The following is a 19,229-nucleotide window of genomic DNA, read 5'->3' as shown; positions in this document are numbered from 1 at the left end:
TTCACATGATTGCTAGGAGTGAGAACACAAACTAGATTATCCCTAGGCCGGTACCACCAAAACCGCTTGCAATTGTTTCACCTCTTGCCAAGCATAAATGCTTGACATTGAAATGTCCTTTACTCAGTGAAAACTTCAGTTTGAAGCAGAAAAAGAAAAAATAAGTGGAGAAAAGTCATAAATTCATATAAAGTTACAAATTCATTTTCTGACATGTAGGAGGAAAAGGGCATACATGGACAAGACAGCATCCATGGTGGGAAGATGTAAAACCAACATAAAATGTCAGGAGAGAAGGGATACAAGAATGAGAGTTGAGGCCAATGTGTTTGGGATCTGGGAAACAAATGGTGGGATTATATTCTGAATAGGATCTAAGATGTTCTAAGATAAGAACTTTGGCAGTTAGAACTGGAGGAAAGACAAAAACAGTGGAAAATATGTAGAAAGACTAAGATGGGAAGGGAAGGGAAGGGAAGGGAAGGGAAGGGAAGGGAAGGGAAGGGAAAACGAATCAAAAGAACAACCAATTCTGAGAATATTGAGTTTGTGCAAGATTAGGAGGAGGACTAAGCAAACCACATTAGCACTAAGAGAGTCTAGGGGCAGAAATTAATGGGAATGAGTAAAGAAAGCTGAGATGAGCACACTGCTGAATCAGAAGGCTACAGGGGATAACAAAATGCATTAGAAACTGAGAGAAAAGAGAATGGAGACTGAGAATCTGGAGAATGATGGAAAAAAACGGGAGTGTCGAGCAAAGTGATGAGGAAGGTAATAGAAAATTGGGGGAAAAAAGGAGGTTGTGTTGTGGGAAAACCAACACCAAAGTCTTCACATACCGTAACAGTGAGAAAAGGGAAAATCCCAGGGTAATAAAGATTCCTGACTATTGCAAAGTCACAGGTGGACATCATAATGCTGAATTACAGAGTAATAAAAGGACAGAGGACGTCAGAACCAGTAAGTGTAAAGTGATGAACATAGGGAAGAGTAATCATGCAGCAAGTCTCTGAACCAACCAGTGCTTTAAGACAACACTTTGGAATGACGTAGTTTACTGAATATGTCATCTCAGTGCTTAAAGGCTGGGAAAAGACATCAGTGTGTTAGAAGTTACTAGTGAAGGAGTGGAGAACTCAGAAAGAACATAATTGTACCACTGCATAAATTTCATAGAATTACAGAATCATACAATGGCCTGGGTTGAAAAGGACCACAGTCATCACATAGTTTCAATTCCTCCTACTATGTGCAGGGTCACCAAACATCAGACCAAGCTGCCCAAAGCCACATCCAGCCTGGCCTCCTCTATGCTCAGATGCTCAGAGTAGTGTGTTAATTACATCCAGGTCTCCTATCTCTATCCCTATCCCTATCCTATCCATTCCATTCCATTCTTTCTAACCACATCTCTGTCATGAATGAGAAAAACATGGGCTAGTCTTCTAGGACGTGTATTGTGTATTAATCCCTTTTTCCACAAATACCTATAGATTATCCCAAATAGTACAAAAAAGATGTCACAAAAAATGTGTTCTAGTGTTCCCTATTTCCTTCCTGAGGCATAGGAAAATTCTGATGCAAAAACAAAGAACTGTGTGGCATTCATTTTGATTTGGCTTGCATGGAAATCCAATGGTGACAGCTAGGGAAATCTGAAGATTGCTGCAGTCCTACCCTGTCCAGAATGCCTGTTGGTGGTATATTTCAGCAGCATGACATCTATTTGTCATCAGCGACACAATGGAATGCATATTAAATATGAGAATGGGCCCAAGAAGGATAAAGGACAAAGAATGTCTCTGTTTAGCAACAGATATTAAAATAGCATTGCATCAATATTCATGTTATGCTCTTCTATAAGTCCAGTCTGCAGTATGTTGTGCATACTTATTACAGCAATGTATAAATATGATGCTTTTCTTTAACAAAAGCCCCGAGCCAAGAATTGATTGAAGATAAGGAGAAAGATATCAACATCAGGCTGACATCTACGCTATCGTTAGTGATTAAACATTCATAGGAAATGCCTGAAGACGATCCATTCTTTCAAACAGAAGAGCCTGGAGATGTCAGAGGGAGTCAGGCTGGACTGCACTGAGGAGATATATGCCGACAAGTTGATTCCTCAGCTGCAAGGGGTGATTAAATGGTCCTGTAAGGAATAGGCTGATCTCCACAATTTGTCCAAAATGATAGCTGTTACTGAACAAAGAGAGGAATATGGAGAAGGGCGGACACTCTTATTATCTTAGCAGTATGCATGCCTAGGGAAGAAATCTGCAGGAACAAATCCGAGCTGTATTTATCAGCTGCAGACTTTGAAATCCACTCCTTAGTCTCCTTCTGTGACCTTCTGGCCTTGAAGGAAAAGCTTGTACATGAGTTAACATACAATATGATACTCTTATTATGCTTAGGTAATAAAAGTGTAATTGCATATTGCATTTCAAAATGATTCCGTTCAGCTGACTTTACTAGATTTCTAAATCATGGAATCATTAAGGCTGGGATCTACAAGGCCAACCCCAACCCACCACTACCACAGCCACATCCTTCAGTTCCACATCTCCAAAGCTCTTGAACACCATCAGGGACAGTGACTCCATCACCTCCCTGGGCAGCCTGCCCCAAAGCATCACCACTCTTTATGAGAAGAAATCGTCTCTAATATCCAACCTGAACCTCCCTTGGCACAATTTAATACCAGACAAGGGTTTCTTTCATGTGTCATATTCCCTTCCCAGGGCAGATGATATTTATTACTGTAATTTGAGCATTCTAATTAGGAACGTTTCAATAAGTCAGTCATTCAACTGGAAAAAAAAGGAGATGAAGATAGTTTTCAGTTCCCACTGTGAAGGGATTTTAGATGGAGATATCTTCTACGTGATAATGTGTTTAATCCTTTCACTCACCTGTTGCTCTAGGCTAGATAGAAGCAAACCATTAAATAATCTCAATCATTACACTCACAAACTTAACTACAGTTGTTAAGAATGGATTCTTCCAAGATCACATCTGTCATATGCAGAACTCACTAATTCCTGCATTATATCCTTGCAACGTTGCTGAGTGTGGTTATGAAGCTCTGGTTTGACTCCCTTATTTAGGTTCCCAGTTTCAGGATCTCACATAATGTTTTCTTGGGAAGGACATTCGAACTGCACAATATCCCTGTTTTCCCCTTCTAAATTACTTCCCCGTCTAAGCTGGGATAAAGTCAGCTCTCTTTGTAGTGGATGGTGTGATGTTGTGTCTTGGATTTAGGAGGAAAGCAATGCTGATAAGAGACCAACGTCTTAATTGCTGCAGGACAACAGAATTGAGGACATTTCAGCTTCTTGGGCTGCAACTCCTTTCAGCATTCAACATGGTTCCATAACCCCAAGCTTGGATAGCTACTTGAACTAATGAACACACAGTAAGTATTTACGATACAAGAGGAAGCATATGTTGAATCACATCTTAACCTGTGAAGTTCAGTTTGAAAAGAGCTAACTGGAAACAAAAATACTCCACTTCTCATAAGCCAAATGAAAGACAAAAGTAATCTGACATAAAATTGACTACGTGTCATGACAATGTAAGTCACTGTTTTTATCTTCAGATAAAGAACATCTGTTTATTATTCATCCAGAAGAAAGCTCAGTCAATGGCACGTGGTGATTATTTGTAATTTTTATCACATTGTAAATAGGAGGCAGGAAATGAAAGGACAGTATAGTCCATAAATGATAGCAGGTGGCAGTCCTGCTTTCGCCAAAGAAAATGCTGCCTTATAAAGCTGAGTTTATCTTTCCTCTTAGGAAAACAGAAGACCATTTTATCAAAAGAAGAGGAAGAATTTACAAGAGCTTAGAGGTGTTTCTGGCTCACTATAACAATCAGAGCCTGCGATGTGTCACGCGATTCTCTTCTGAACTCTTTAATATAGCCAAAGTAAATAGCTGCATGAACGACCTTCTGAGAAGGAAATGATAGGGATATACATGACATGGTGGACACTGGATACACAGGAACCAGCCAAACAAATGAAGACTCTTATGAATCCATGTGAGCCATCTAAGTAACTTTAGAGTGCTGATGCACCAGCTCTCCAGTTTGCAATGTAGTATTGTGTGTCCTTGGCCTTGAAGAGGTTTCAGTAGTCTGATAATTAAAAGTCAAAGTCTGATCTAATTCCTTGGTTCCCAGGGACAGACTAAAAGGCAGTGGGCAAAAACTGAAACACAGGAGCACGATAAGCACTTCTCCACTGTGCTGGCAATGGAGCAGTTAAACATATCCAAAGACATAACTTGAAGCTCAAAATAAGCCCAAGAACTGCTTTGAGTCAGGAAATCCAGTTTCCCAGAGGTGCCAATTTCAAGGCAGCAGTAAGATGCTTAGTGCGGGACTCTCAAATTATTTTAACTCCTGGACAACATTAACAAGTTATCTTTTACTCTTGTGGACATTCAGACATGGAAGAGCTTATATAGGACATAAGGAAGTAGGCAGACCATCAAAGAAAGAGAAAAAAACAAAACCAAACGAAACAGAATTGTCTCTAACCTTTATTTCATGTACAGTAGCATACAAACATTGGTAGACCCTTTCTTCACAAATAGCCACTCAAAAATATAAACAAGGCAATGTTTTCCTTTCAAAGCGATTCCAGCATTGCAGCTTAGACTTCTTTTCTCCTAAATAGAGCTTAACAAACATCTGCCAAAAGAAGGGGACTTCTGTATAACCACGAGCAAAAGATTACTAGCTCCTGTGCTCTTTTACATCTGCTCTGTAAATTGGCATTAAATATTAGTACAAGTAACAGATGGAGGATTTCCTAGCTATCAAAGTGTTGCTAAACACTTACAACTTGTCCACAAGTTGTATGCTACAGCTCCATTACAATCAAACACATACTGTGCCCAGACCTACAGGCACAGACATTTATCTAACCAACTGGATAGCTTGAGTTGGAAAAGATTACAACCCTATTCTGCTTAGGTGTATATGTGTAGTGCAAGAGATTTAGATATTATGAGGCTAGAGGAGAGTACTCAGTTTGACCCATCGTGTTCCAATCCAGATAAAATACTGGAAACTGAAACACTGAGTCCAGATATTTTCACTCCAGTCAATCATGACACAGCTCACATAGACAGATGCACAACTCAGGCATGGCTCAAGGCAAGACAATACTCAGTGTGAGCCACTTTCTTCATGGTTCTTCAGCTTCTCGGATGAAGTTTAGTCTTCTTGTTGCCAGAACTGCACTGCTGGTATTACCTGCACTCATTCCTTCAAAATTACCCTCAGTATGTCTGCATGAGCTAACAGCTTCAGTTTGACTGCAGTGAAGATGAAGCCTAAAAAGTGATTTGTGAGGTTATGTGATCTTACAATAGGAATGCCCAAACTTCCTAGCTTGGCACATTGTCTTTGGATTGCTTCATCCTTATTCAAAAGCAACCAGAGCAGGCAGCATTGGCACAGATTTCACACAAATCAGCATCACTGGCAACCAAGTCTGTTAGAGAGAAAAGAGACTGTTTTAGTGACAAGGTAAAGGAATTTATTAGAGAGCAGAGCCTTAAACCCTGTGGTGGAAGACTCTTCCTGTTACTGTACCATGAATTTCTGTGTACATTGAAGTTATCGCTGGTACATGAAAAACTAGTTTTTGAGATAAATTTACTTAAGGACTGAAATCAACTCTGAACTCACTGGAGAAACAAGGGGAACATGTGGAGGCAGGAGAACAACAGGACATATTATGAGAGGGTGACAAGGATTTGGCCTTAGATCCTCTGAAGTGGCTTGCAGAACTACAACCTCAGTTCTATTGGTGCTACTTCTTCCTAAGTTCTCCATGGCACTGGTAAACCAATAATAAATAGAAATAAGCAGATACTGTAGGAGCCTGTTCAATAGTCACTACCTGTGCCTTGGAGACAGGTAATGCCAAAGGTTGATTCATTTCATCTACATCTCACAACTCTTTTAAGGAACCTGGAAATACATCTCCAGTAGGAGGAAGCTTTTCCATGTCTACAAGAGACTGATCTGTAAAGGTGACAGCTAAGCACTATAGAGTTTTCTGGTGGGCCCACAGCTATTGTATCCTTGCAGAAGGGCTGGCAGCAGGGACTTCCAGCCACCTCAGAAGTGACACAACAGTAATTACACTTCGTTGGCTGCTACTATTTCAATGTTTGAGGTTGAAAAGTGTGATAAAAAGGAAACTATGCAACACGAACTACATACACAGCCTCTTGAAAATCATAGGTGCATCTTCTCTTTTACACACGGGTTGGAATTCCTCAGGGAGATCTTTATCTTGACATGGAGAATACCCAGCCTTTGAAGCCTTTGAAACCACCATGCGAGGGTTAATGACTCTGCTCTCATCCATAAGCTCCTTTAGCTTCTTCACAGACTCGAGGGAGAATCTGAAGTTGCCATCCTATGTAGACAGAAAGAGAAAAAAACATGCATCAGAGAGTCAGACCTCAAGCAAACACATTCTCTTTGGACTGGTCTGCTATGACCCTTCTCCAGAAAGCTGTACTATAAGGAAGATCTAAACTATAATGGTGAGATCTGGCTTGCATAGCCAGGGTTTTATTTAAACATCATGGTGAATGGAGGCTGAATTAGGACATTATTCACTCCTGTGAGAGAGACTCATAACATTTAGTGTAGGAAGATGAGGGCTGGGACTCTTCAGTCTAGAAGAGTCAATTTCCTCAGTTTCAAGTGAATCACACTGTTGAGACCATCAACTTGAACTACAGGTGCTGCCATTGTTTCAGGTAGGTACGTAAATGTCCACAGAAGACTGAAGGGAATGAAATAGTCTGCAGGATGATCAAGTAACACCTACACATTCATAGATATAAAGTGGATTGAGCCTGCTATGGCATGAGACCAGCTATTGCCATGAGTCTCAAGGTCTCATTAGCTTGATGTTGAGTTGTGTGGGTGTCTTTGGTTGGTGGTGGTGCTTAAAGAATAATAATAGATAAGCTACTGTGTGCATGCATTTATTTAACAAAGTGAAACTATTTTCTACTTCTGACCAATCTGTGATTTTTCTCAGAATAATTGGTTGGAGACTCTAAAAGCATGAAACAGAACCAAAAGAGACAGGATTTCCACCCATACAGCTCCAGAGAAACCATAAACAGTTGAAGTGAGCTTCATTTGGTCCTTTGCACATTGGATTTCTCCCACTTATTATCACTTCACAGTAGGAATGAACCCTGAGACAAGACAAATCAAGCCAACCAACCAACCAACCAACCAACAAACCATCTCAGACAAGAAAGGTTTAATAGAGAGAACACAACATGAGCAGCATCTTCCCCCCAATGTGAAAACACACGCTGTTCTATTTAACTGACAGATTTTAACACAATCCCTCTCTAGTTCTTTCCAGTTTTACACACTTAGCAAACCAAGAGTGTCCAGATAGTGATATTCATCCTTTAGGAACAAAGAAACTCAGGAAACAAGTCTATAAAGCAATTTTGTTCAGTGAGTAATTAGTCAGGTCCTAAGGGAAATCAAGCAATCCACGTCAAAGGACTGCATCACACACAGCACACTGCACGTTCTTTAAGGTCTTATCAAAGGCAGAGAAAATACGAATGTAGTGATAGATGAGATAAAGATTCCAGCTACAAAGAGGAACTAAAACCTCAGAGCTGAATACTTCGGTACCCACCCAGAAGCAGTTATTCTCAGTTAGCTGTTTTCTATTTTCACTTATTAAATCGTAAACCATCTGTTCTGTCTGGAGACTCTTGTTGTTAATCAATGGTTTGGAAGAAAAGAGGAGGTGAAACCTGCCCAAGGATGGGACCTTTTCACTCCTTGGAAGCCTTCTAAGTACACATGAAAAGAGTCAATTAGTGTTTACAAAGTATTTGCCCTCTTGGATCACCAAGGAAGTTATTTACGCTGTAATCAAAATGAAATCTCCCAAACTACTCCTAGAGATCAGTGCAGACAAATCTAACATACTCCCATGTACAGACCACAGTGCTGACACCTATCTACCTGCTTCCACAGGGCATGTAATGCCAATCATAGGTTCTGTGTATTTTGGAGTATTTGGTATCATTTCCCTCTATCACACAATCATAGAGTCATTAAGGTTGGAAAAGACTACTAAGATCATCCAGCCCAACCATCAACGCACGCCCACCATTAGTCCACTAATATCCCTCTAATATCACCACTGCCTATTGATATTCCTTTGGATCAAACCACTCATTTTTTTTCACCTTATTTTTATATGCGACACATTCGTAGGTTCCATCACATAATTCCACACAGGTTATTTTCATAAAGAACTTCATGCTTAGAAATAGGCATAATGCTTTATCCCCATCTCATGCAACTTCACAACCAATGGAGCTCACCAGAAAACAAAACTCAGGATATACTCTGATAGGAAATTAAAGCAGTGATAGGGCTGGAAAAGTTGTATATTAGAAACCATTTTACAGAGAGAAAAACTGAACCACAGAGAGATGATGTCAGAGCAAAGCAAAAGTCTTACGTTATCAATTCAGATCAAGACTCCTATGTTAGTTATGTTTCTTTACATCATTACATTGCTGTGCTTGCAATGCTAACAAGATAACCAGCAGAAAACTCACCTGGACATAGACTTCCTGGGAGTTGTGCACCAGTAAAAGGAGTGCAAGGACTGTGAAGGACAGAAAGCCTCTCATAGCACCTGCAAAGAACTGCCTCTTCTAAGCTGAATATCTTTCCTCCCTGTTTTGATATTACAGTGCCTTTCTTTTGTGTCTCTCTCAGATTTTCTCTTTGTACCTGTCCAGTTGTCTTATCTCCGCAGCTTTATAAAGCCTTTACACAGCATTTCCTGGGTAATTCATTAATCTAAACTCCTTATTGACATACAATAAACCCTCAGCGCAGTGCAGTTATCAGCTCCTTGGCTGAGGATACCAGTCACACCCAGGCAAATCCTCTTTATGGCACTTAGAAACTGACCATGAAGGAATGCAAAACATTTACCTACAACAATTAACAGCCAAAAGTGCTCTTAGCTCAAACACAACACCTGAATCCAACCCTCCATGCGTAGGCTCAGCTTCCTACCCACTTCTTTGTGTATTTTGGTCTTACCCAGAGACATAGTACCAGCATGAGGATGGCAAAGGATCAACACATCTCACTTTGCACTTCAAGATCAGGCCCTGATATCCAACCAACACTCCCTACCCCGATGGTTTACAGCCATCAATCTCAGCATCCCCAACAACATGGTTCATCCCACCAACTCAATGCACCACCAATGCAAGTGGGATCCTGGGCTCCATCAGGAGAGGGGTGGTCAGCAGGGATAGGGAGGTGATTGTCCCTCTCTACTCTGCTCTTGTGAGGCCCCATCTGTTGTACTGTGTTCAGGTGTGGAGCCCTCAGTACAAAAAAGATATGGAGATTTTGGAAAGGGTCCAGAGGAGGGACAGGAAGATGATGAGGGGGCTGGAGCACCTCCCCTATGAGGACAGGCTGAGGGAGTTGGGTTTGTTCAGCCTGGAGAAGGTTGCGGGGTGACCTCACTGCAGCCTTTCAATACCTGAAGGGAACCTACTCCCAGGAGGGGAGTAAACTCTTGGAACGGGCTGACAATAGCAGGACACGGGGAAATGGTTTTAAGTTAAAAGAGGGAAGATTTAGGTTGGATGTTAGGGGGAAGTTCTTCACTAGGAGAGTGGTTAGGCCCTGGAACAGGCTGCCCAGGGAGGTTGTGGATGCCCCGTCCTTGGAGGTGTTCAAGGCCAGGTTGGACGGGGCCCTGGGCAACCTGATCTAGTAAATGTATATGTTTGGTGGCCCTGCCAGGCAGGGGGTTGGAACTACATGATCCTTGAGGTCCCTTCCAACCCGGGTCATTCTGTAATTCTGTGATTCTCTAACTCCCATTGGAGTCTGTCGGCCTGCAGTACCGCCTCTTACTCAGGGGGAGGCAGCAGAGCACTGCAATGGCGGTAGGCCTCAGTGCGGCCTATGGCAGCCCTGTGTGCTTCAGTGTGCCTTGGAGGCTTCTAAATGCTTCTTTGTCTCTTGCTGTATGCTGGAGCTGCGTTGGGCTGAGTAGAATCTTATTATCTGGTGATAATTCCATCCCTGAGCTGGCTCTGAATGCTTTCTGCATCCAAACGAGCCAAGGATGGCTTTAAAGATATGGTTAATTACAGGCCCCCTCCTCAGTGTATTAAGTGCATTAAGCTGTGCTCTCCTAATACTCCCCTTTAATATCCTGAGTGAGCATCTCTTTCCACAGTGGATGAGAGAACAAGATGATTTTGGTCTGTGAATCCCCTTTTGTCTCTATGTGCCAGCAGAACAGATGCTCTCAGTGAGGGGGATCCGGAGCTATTTCTTGTCTGCAGCAATCTATTTGTTTCTGCCTATAGAGTGTGTGGCTCTCTGGGTTCCCTGTTGGAGCTACAGGTGAATAGGTAAGTTTACACAGTATGTAATCCCAAGGAGCAGCGTGATAGTAGGGAACAAGCAAGAGAGGTGGAAGATGTGATCCAAAAGAATGCCTGCTTCATACAAAGGCCTGGTGAAGGGTTGTGTGGGCTGAAAACACATCTGCTTCATAACACAGCACTTGCATTTGCCTTGCTCCTATTTCAGGCTTTGCCTCACCTGCAGAAAAACATGTTTGTGCCAGAATTCCACTCCTGAGCCAGGAGATAAGAATGGAGGGCGTTACAAAAGGTACAGTGCACGATTCCAGCATGTCATGGGAATGTTTCCTTCTGCTTGTTTGGTCTGACAGCAAAACAGAGATAAAGGGAACCAAAGGGACAGGAGAAGCACTATGACACACTGGGTTTATTTTACTTTCTATACCACTGCTTGTTATTCTCCATGTTCAGCCTCACAGAACCTGTTCTAGAGTTAAAATGGAACCTGTGGTGTATTTATTGCTTCTTCATTTTGGCCTTTGGTAATGGGGATGAGTTTGGGTTGTAATGGGGGAGAGTTTGGGTTGAATCATGGATGTCCCTTGGATGCTTCTACTGCCTTCAAATGGAGCACCTCCAGGAAATGTGCACCTGTGAGTGAACTGTTGTTTTCATTAAGTTTTGTGAGAGCAGCATGGAGGTGTACATTGATTTTGATGGCAGGCAGTGCAAAACAGGCTGTTCCTTAACCTGCCCACTGCTTGCTCTCTGTAGGATACCGGTCTGTGGTGAGGATTTTACCACCAAAGGAATTAGGAAGATGCACAGTTTGTTCTTGTCCAGATTTGGGGCACAGAGGTTGCTACACCTGTTGGGTTTTATTAGTTAAATGTATGTTGAAGTCTACAAATAAATGCTACGACCCAGGTGGAACAGATGAATTGTGACTAAGTTCTTGGATGATTGATAATGAGCAGAGACTGGAAAATCAATTGTGTTAATTCCTGGCTTGTCACCAGGCCGGAGAATTAATGAGAAAATCCATCTAACGTAATGGTATTTACATACTATACAGAATGTGATCAAATTGTCCTCAGGTGCTACTTGGCATCACAATTATAGGATTATTGTAGATGCAGAGGCAGGAACAGAAATCTGTGAGCACAAAAACTCCTTCACAAACAACAAACAAGCAGTGACACTGACCAATGGGGAGGGCTGAAGAAAAAGCCAGGAAAGCAGAGAAGGCTGTCGGACTCCAGCAGAGATCCCTGAAGCTCTCAGTAACTCCTCTGCAGCACAGAGACCATGCAGATGTGTTTGAACGAGAGGGGAAAACTGGTCTTGATCAGGAGTGACAGAAAAGCAAATCCATCTCCCCAGCTGCCTCCTGTCCTCCAGGAGTTAATCCAGCATCAGTATAATTGATGGTGTACTGCTGTATAAGTCATCCATAAACCCTGTGTGCTCAGAACACCTGCATCCTTCATGCTTTTCTTGTCAGCCCTCATCTCCTTGCTGTTGTGCTTCATACACCCTCCTGTCCCCCAGTCTACATGTAAGTGCTCTGAGTGTTTAAAATCCCAGCTGCTCCCAGGGCTGCTGAAAGGGGAATAAAGGGAGATGCTAGATAGAAAGCAGCTCTAAATCTCTTCAGTGTTTTCTCTCTAGAGATTTTGTTCAGGCTCTTTTTTCTGCTGTCTTAATGTGCCAAGGTCTCGGTTGCAGAGGAAAAGTTTGGAGAAGAATGATAAAAAGTTCTCACATCTGACAGGCAAAGAGCTACAAAAACAAGTCACAGGAATGGACCAGACCTCAGCTGCTCCGAGAGCTAGCTCTGCTGTATCTTGAGCTGTATTTTATAGCAACTATGTTTTGTTTTTGCTTTTTTATTTCCCTGTGCTTGAAACTTGGGAGAATTTCTGCAAGGCATTGGTTATCTCCTGTATGCTGTGTTATCCCGAGGCTTTCTACAAGGGCTCTTCTCAAAGTTTCATTTCCTTTCTTTGTATTAGCCAGATGCCACAGCCAGCAAAAAGTTGTAAGGAGCCTCCTTCAACTACAGTCTGCTTTGCAAAGCAGGGACACGGATTTTTCAGTTTCTGAGCTGCTTCAGCAATGTTTCCCAAGTTATTTTGTTTGTAGACTTTGAAAGCTGGGCTTGGTGCAGTAGGAGACTGTTCTGACCGTGGTTGTTTCAGAGCTTGCACTGAAACTGATGCACTGGAACAAGTTGCCCAAGGAGGCTGTGGATGCCCCATCCCTGCAGGCATTCAAGGCCAGGCTGGATGTGGCTCTGGGCAGCCTGGGCTACTGGTTGGTGACCCTGCACACAGCAGGGGGTTGGAACAAGATGATCTTTGAGGTCCTTTTCAATCCAGGCCATTCTAGGATACTTTGTGAGAATTAGTGTTACATGCCAGTATAAATGCACTTGTAAGACATGGGTTGTCTTGCTCGCTTCTCTCCAGCAGAGGGTAATGGCTTGCCTGCAGCCTCACAGGCTTCCTGCAATTCATCTCTGCTCAGCCAGTGGGGCATTCAGGAGCAGTGCACTGAAGCAGCCTGCTCAGGGCCAGGCAATGATGTTGTAGCAGATGTAAGACCAGGAGGGAAACTAGTTGTTCGTCCTTTACTTCTGTTTTGCTGTTCATTTCATGGGAGAAGGAAGATGCTTTTAGAGATAGCGGGAGCAACAAAGGATCATTCCTTGCTGATGTGCTCTGTGAAATCTCAGTGCCCAAAGGAATTGCACTGCACTGTAACTATTCCTTGGAACTCCTCTCAAAGAAAGCACCTGTCCATAGCTGCTCTGCACACATGTCCAAGGTGGCTTCTTCTTAAGGACAGCATATTGCTTCCCCTTCTGAATGTAATCAAATTCAGACCTGACAAAGCCAAATGAAGTGGTTGCTGTGGCTGCCAAATGTAATTAAGAACAGAAAGCTCTCTGTGTAAAGCGGAAGTGAAACCCCAGGAGTTCTTAATTCTCTTGATTTCTGACAGGTCTATGGAAAGCTGGCTCTGTAATCCCCAGGCAGTTCTGCTTGGATCCCTCTGTGCTGTTGAACTCCTGCTGTGCCTGTGTCACATGTAGATCAGACAGGAAGATCAAGGAGCAGATCATGCACTGCCTACATGCCCTGACTTACTGGTCTTGTAGAATAAATACACATTTGGCTGGTTCCAAACTGAATCATTTGGATCTGAGGGAGATAGTCCATAATGATGCATTGTTTGCTTGGCTGATGCTCTCTCTGCATTTGTCTGCAACTTGCAGGGCTCACAATAAATTCTTTGCTTGGTTGTGGGTTTTGTGTCTATCAGTGCATGGTTGGACTAGATGATCTAAGAGGTCTTTTCCAACCTTGATGGTTCTATGATTCTTTGGTTCCATCTCTGTTTTGTGCTGACAGGGAGAATGTCTGTGTCTGAGTCTGTGTTACAAGGCTGAGCAGCCGTGTTCCTGGACCTTGAAGAGCACCCAGGCATCAACATCTTTAAGCAATTGCCTGGAGGGAATATACCTTTGAAGATATGGCATGAAGAGCTAGAAACTGGAACAGAAAAGCGTAAGTCCAACATAATAGCATTTGACTGATGGAGTTAACTTTGCTTTATTTCCTGGAGAAACGATGACAAGAGTTTCTTTGATTTGTTTGGTTTCTTTTGAAAACATCCTAGGCATTGTGGTCTGATCACGAGCGTATCTTGTGGCTGAATGTAGACAGCTACATCCTTCTTATGCCAGCTCATCTTTTGGAAGTGAGGACTACCTCTCAGCTCTGAGAGCCTGTGAAAGAGGAGAACCTAAGGATGCATTTTGTGGTTTGATCCACGAGCATTCTGAGGTTTCCTTGAAATTAATTATAGGAATTGCTCAGGAACTGAGAATGAGTGGTGGCAAGAGGAAATCATGTGCATAGGTCTGGCAAAAGAACCATCTCTTGGGGAGTAGTCAACAAAATTGAAACCTCAGCATGGCTTTTGCTGAACAAGGCTTATGCTTTGATAGGACCTCCATCAAAGGCATTTAAAGACTTTTCTTTGGCGGAGGTGATGACTATCAGCCTGTCTTTTGAGATGGTTATAGTTCTGAACTTACTTTCAAGAAACTTACCTTTGCTTAGTTCTGGCTGGAGCATTGTAGAGATCCATTATCTGGTTTCAGAGGTTCTCCTCATCAAACTAAACTCCTGTCTTAACAAGGGATTAATGTATTGCCTGCCTGGCTTTTAAATTATGATGGAGGAGTGGAAAATGATGGATTTGACCAAGTAACAAAACTTGATGTTCATGTTAGTGAAGTAGATATTTACATACATCCAACAAAACAGAATCTCTGTGTGATTCAAAAGCCTGAAATGGCTGTGGGACCGATGAGATGTAACAATAGGAATAAGGGAAAAGTTTATTAGCAATAGCCCAGGAACTCAAAGAAGCTGAATAACTCATAAATCTTTCGTGAGTTTTACCAAAAATGAGGGATGAAATCCTTAATTCTGTAGATGTATTTATAGAGATGGATAGAGATATATTTCTTTTGCCTGAGAATGTCTCGGTAAATTATTATCACTTGAAATTAAGGAACTATCTGGATATGGTTTGTATTATTTTTCTGCTGTCTGAGAATCTATTGAACATTTTGTCTCATAGTACTGTGATCTCCCTCAATAGAGGGAATGGGAAGGAAGAAATTTTAAGATATTAAACAAAACATTTGACTGTGAAATTGTAACTCCAAAGCAGGAATAGAATAAAGCAGGTAAACGAGATTGCACTCCATTTTATTTTGGAACCTCTGTGATTTCAGCCTGCAATAAATAATCTGATTTGCGCTCCTCATTCCCTGCCGACTTCTCAGTAAAATGTCTCCAGGAAACCAAATTTGCCAGTCTCCCAATGTGGGGGAGAGTAGGGGAGATCAGCTGGAGGATATGTAATGTGCATTTCTTTGTATCTCCATTTTTCTTCCCCTGTTCTCACTGTAATGGGGTCTGAGTCAGAGCTCACTGCAGTCTTTGCTCGGAGCTCAATAGCGCTGATGATTTGGGACCCACAGCCACACTGAGCCCAGGAAGGCTGTGCCAATGCACAGATCATTTGATGTCGCATGACCTATACTCTGTCATGCCAGCAGTGGATTAGGCAATAGATAAAGCCCGCTCTCCTCAAGAAGTTCACCTGGAAGGTCCAGAAAGAAAAAGAGAAGCAACTGAGGATAACGTAATGGCAACAGCAGGTTGCAGATTTAGTGGGCAAGGTACACTGAGGAAAGGAGGTAATTTTGAGCTTTTGCAGGCTTACAAGGAAGTTGTCAGGTCTTATTCCAGTAGCTGTATTTCTTCCCCTGCTGGCAACCTAATCCTCTTTCATTTTCAGAGCTTCTTTGCCCCGTGATTCCAAAAGCTTGTCAGCCTCAATGCCAGCTCGTTAGCAGTGCATGGGGGCAAGAGGTCAAAAACCAGAATGAAATATGAAATGGCAGCAAATGCTTTCTGAGCAGGGAATGAGAGAAAAATATGCCAGAGATTTCCTTTGCCTTTGTGTCTGAAGATGCTGTGCCTGGAACTGGAAAGATCTGAGGATCCATTTAAATGATCCTTGTTCCATTTCCTAACCTCCAGTTTAGCATACCATTTTAGTGTCTGTTCCCTCCATAAATAGTACCTCCAGACCATTCTTCTTCACTGTCTCTCAAATACATTTAAGCTCAGCAGGATTCTGCTCCCATTTCTTCTGTGGGCTCCCTTATCCTCTGTGGTTGGAGTCTCAGGTTCTTCAGGTGCAGTACAGAGAAACATGAGCAGACTGCACTGAGAGCACTGGAGGCTAAGAAAGCACTCAGTATCCTTCTATCTTTTTTAGCAGATCTACTAGAGGAATGAAGATACTTTGCAGTACTCTTGATGGAACCTCTCAGAAGCTCAGTGCTGAAGAAACCTGCATTTGAGTGAGAGGATTATGGCTTTCTCTACTTCCATGCAGGTATGTAGTTAGATGCTGCACTGACCCTGCAGAGAAATGGGATGGAACCCACAACAGCCTGAAAGCTTCCATGAAATCTTTTTATCACTGACACCCATCAGTGTTGCATGTTGACATGAAGGCAAACAGGCACATCTTCCTAACATCTTTTTATTGGCCTTTTCAGAGAAGACATTGGACAGACAGAAAGGCTTTTCATCCCAGGGTTGTTGAGTCTCACATCCTTTCTGTCTAGCACACAGTGTGAAGGTTCGCTGGAGATAAGGCTTTGGTTACATCACTAGATGGAGCTCACTATATAAGAAATGCTTGAGCAGTAAATGCATTATTGAATAAGCAGTTATAGAAGATGGTGTGGGAGAAGTGGCCAAGTAATATGTGGGGGAAAGATGTAATGCAAAGAGAATGGAGCAGAGCATATGTTAAAGAAAGGGGGGTGGTAATGAAGGGGATGGTACAGTCATAGAATCATTAAGGTTGGAAAAGATCACTAATATCACCATGTCCAATCCCAACCCATCCCCACCATTCCCACTGACCACATCCTCAGTGCCACAGCTCCACGTTCCTTGAACACCTTTAGGGACAGTGACCCCACACCTCCCTGGGCATGAAGCTCAAAGCTCTTTCTTTAGGCTGAAGATTTCAGCTGTGATTCAATGATGCACATGTGAGGACCTGCCATATTCCAGATGTGGGCACCCATCCCATGTTGAGGAGGTGTGACTGATAAAGACAGTTAGTGCTGGACAATGGCATCTTAGCAAGCACAGGTATATGTGGGCGCATTGTCTCTGTATGAGATTGATCCCTCTGTGTTCACTCTCCATAACATTCATACTACCCCGATCTTACAAGGCAGACAGGAAGGAAATTTTAAATTCAGTTTCTGTCAGCATCAGCATTAGAATCAATCAAGGAACTCATTGTTTGTCAAATCAGACAAATGGAGCAGAAATCATTCAAAGTGACAGTTGTAACTAAGCAACTTAGTCTGACTAGTGAGGTGTATAGAAAATGAAATTAGTGAAACGTTTTGGTAACTGATTTCAGATAACAGAACTGTTAGGTACAAAAATCTCCTGTCTTAGGATATGGTTTGCAAAAGAAGGAACTCAGACTTGCTGAGAAAGTTCATTTGTGTTTGATGTGATTGATTTGGTTAGTGAGCTCTTTAGGGCAGGGATCAAGTCTTCTTTATGGTTGTACATAACACATGGGCCCATATATATATATATAATATTATATATATATGGGTCCATAGCACATGGGCTGCCCTCTGACACCAGCAGTCTGTGCATATAACTAAATTCAAACACCTGAAAATGGACAACAGTCAGAATGGAAGTATTTCGTGTATAGGTTGTAAAGGCTTAATGGGAGTCGTGTATCTGAGTGTTGTTATAGATTAAGGCAATTTCATCGTGGTAAATAAATCTGTCAGTCATTTATTGGTGGGTAGATAGATATTGATAGATATTATTGGTGGATACCAAGGATAGATTTGTTCCCTTCTCCTGTTGTTTTATTTCTCAGCACTCCCTGGAGCTTTAAATCTAGAAGGGGAAAGTTAGTATCTCTTACTGCCCTCACATCTCTTTGATGTTAGAGTCCTTAAGGCTTGGGCATTAACATCCTCCTCCGCAGCCAGCCAGTGACAGCAGCAGCATGTAGAAGCTGTAGTATCATTCTTCAGTTTCTTAACAGTGCAGTATAATGACTAGCTCTGTTAGCATATCGCTGACACAGAGCATTACTAATTATGATGATTAATGGCTTTAATTTACTTAGAAAGAATAATGTGCAGTAATTCTATTGTCAAAACTGAAAATCTGGAGTTCCAGCTTTGGATCCTGTCAGCGTTGTTGTTACAAATCCTTTTGTGTTGGAGGAGAGTCACTGTGAGATGTTACTTCCCACATGGTTCTGAATACAAGCTGCTTTGGGAATTTTCCTATCCACTAAGAAAGCTGCTTTCATAGAATCATAGAATCACCAAGGGTTGGATAAGACCTAAAAGATCATCCAGTCCAACCACTCACCTATTACCAATAGCTCCCTCTAAACCATGTCCCTCAACACAACATCCAGTCGTTCCTTGAACACCCCCAGGGTGGGTGACTCCACCACCTCCCTGTGCAGTCCATTCCAGTGCCTGACCACAGTAGGTCTGTTTTCCAGCTCCTAAGCTGACTGGTACTGCCTGTCTCCTAGACCTGAAGGAAGAAATTGCTTATCTCAGGATGGTTCCGTGCTGTTCTTATCAGTGTCAAGTTTAAAAAAATCATTACAATTATCTATAGTGTCAGAGCCTCCAAAAAGATGGGGCTCTGGCTGAGCTGATGCAAAAGTAGCATAGTCCTCGTGCATCCCATATCTCTCCAAGGCAGCCTGGCTGCTTCTCCAATCTCTTCTCACTTCCCAAGTCTGCCTGGCTGTTACTTTCCTGTACCAGACAGTTAATGTTTCTTAAATCAGCAAGATCACCGCTGAGCTTCGTAAGCAAGGCAGAAGAGGTCAGATACAGTGCACTGTTGTCTGTGATTCAGGAGTCTTTACGGCTTTAATTGTTGATTTAATTAGCTCTTCCTGTGAGCTGGAAACATTGCACAGTGGTAAAATAATAAGAGAAAAAAGCATTTCCTCTCGCAGCTGGCATTCTGAGATCTAGAGACCCAGTGCTCACAGCAGCTATAAATAAACCATACTTAAGCCCGAGAGACTATTATGATTCTAGTGAGTCACCCAATTGACACAGCTTTAATCTGTGTATCTCTGCCTCTTCCTGTT

General features: G+C 42.4%; 1 protein-coding gene across 1 annotated transcript; it reads right to left on the bottom strand.

Moving 5' to 3' along the window:
* Nucleotides 1-4,546: 4,546 nt before the first annotated feature.
* Nucleotides 4,547-8,865, bottom strand: LOC107323563 (guanylin-like). Its single transcript, XM_015882814.2, has 3 exons — nt 8,661-8,865; nt 6,259-6,457; nt 4,547-5,521 (listed from the first exon to the last, which is right to left on the bottom strand). The coding sequence occupies exons 1-3, from the start codon at nt 8,733-8,735 to the stop codon at nt 5,454-5,456; spliced, it is 342 nt and encodes a 113-aa protein (XP_015738300.1). The 5' UTR covers nt 8,736-8,865; the 3' UTR covers nt 4,547-5,453.
* Nucleotides 8,866-19,229: the final 10,364 nt, after the last annotated feature.

This window comes from Coturnix japonica, chromosome 21, assembly GCF_001577835.2.
Source record: "Coturnix japonica isolate 7356 chromosome 21, Coturnix japonica 2.1, whole genome shotgun sequence".
Classification (NCBI taxonomy): domain Eukaryota; kingdom Metazoa; phylum Chordata; class Aves; order Galliformes; family Phasianidae; genus Coturnix; species Coturnix japonica.
Note: the sequence above shows the minus strand (reverse complement) of the source record. Positions and strands in the feature narration are given on the sequence as shown.